The sequence below is a fragment of the Poecilia formosa genome, unplaced genomic scaffold (assembly GCF_000485575.1).
Source record: "Poecilia formosa unplaced genomic scaffold, Poecilia_formosa-5.1.2 Scaffold431, whole genome shotgun sequence".
In the NCBI taxonomy this organism is placed as follows: Eukaryota; Metazoa; Chordata; class Actinopteri; order Cyprinodontiformes; family Poeciliidae; genus Poecilia; species Poecilia formosa.
The window spans coordinates 316,045-317,291 of NW_006800370.1; the positions used below are offsets into that span (position 1 = coordinate 316,045).

Here is a 1,247-nt window from a genome sequence, read left to right on the forward strand (position 1 = left end):
GTCCAGACTGCTTGGACTGTACTGCGCTCCTCAGGTCAAGTTTTATGGAAACATCGTCTCGTACTTCGCCTTCCTGTTCCTGTTTGCTTACGTCCTGATGGTCGACTTCCAGAGAACTCCATCTATAGCAGAGCTGGTGCTCTACTTCTGGTTGTTCACTCTGGTTTGTGAGGAGATCAGACAGGTGAGATGCTGCAAATATAATGGGCACTGTTTGGAGAATTATCCTTTCTCCAGCTAGGTTCTTAATGTATGAAGTTGAAGAAGAGCCAGTGAGTAATGAATTCCATTTATTAATACCAAAATCTCACCCTGAAAATAACTTTGAATACTTTTATTCAGCAAGAATATTTATAACAATATTCCCCTTTGCTATCATCAATACATTTAAAAAAAAAAGCCTCTGTGCAAAATGGGGTTAAAACATGAACAGCTCCCTGAGAGGTTTTTTTTTTTTTTATCTCATTCATGGTGCAATGGCGCTGCCCCCGCCCCCTAGTGGGCGCGCCCCACAATTTGGGAACCACTGCATCAACTTAACATAAGCATAAAAAAAATTACAAAATTGTAGTACGCAAATAAACAACAGCTTAAAAAGTACTCAGACCTACCAACATTAACTAGGTGGGTTAATTTACAGAGTGAGCTGTTAGTGACTCAGCGATAAAACTTGAGAACTACTTACATTGGTCAATAACACACATTTTAAAACTGGTTTGAGGCAGCCATACCAATAGGTGGCGCCTCTTAACCACATATGTAAAACGGAAGATATCCAACTTGGGGAAAAAAATAAAAACATTATCTCAAACAAAACTGCAAATAAACTTGGGGATGCTGATAATGGTCACATTTCTGTTGAAGCCTTTGTAAGAATTATGCTGAAACAGAGACATTTATAAAAACTGCGGGAAACCAGCCTTCAACTGGTGTACTGTAGTGTGCTTCAGGTGTGGCCTTAAAATATGTCCACAGATGTGAATCCAGTTAGTTCAGATGTGTCAGTCACAAATCAGAAATTTGTGGAGGGAATCCCAAAAGATTTAACCCAAGGCATATATTTTGAAAGACAGTTATTTTTGATACTGACCAAATGTAAACTTTTGAATTCTAGGAAAGTTACAAAAAAAAAAAAAAATGTCTAAAAAATTGTCTTGTTAATTTTCTGGCATTGAGGGAATATCAATAATTTGGGTAATTCTAATTGACCTGAAATAAGAAAAGTTTGGTAAGATTTAACTTCAGAC

At 37.4% G+C, this 1,247-nt stretch overlaps 1 protein-coding gene across 1 annotated transcript in view; it reads left to right on the forward strand.

The window, feature by feature from the left end:
• Window positions 1-1,247, forward strand: part of LOC103155498 (transient receptor potential cation channel subfamily M member 2-like) — a 41,946-nt gene that overhangs the window by 14,608 nt on the left and 26,091 nt on the right. Inside the window, exon 18 of the mRNA XM_016663596.1 lies at window positions 7-239. Coding sequence (XP_016519082.1) covers window positions 7-239 — 233 coding nt within the window. The remainder of the gene's footprint in view (window positions 1-6; window positions 240-1,247) is intronic.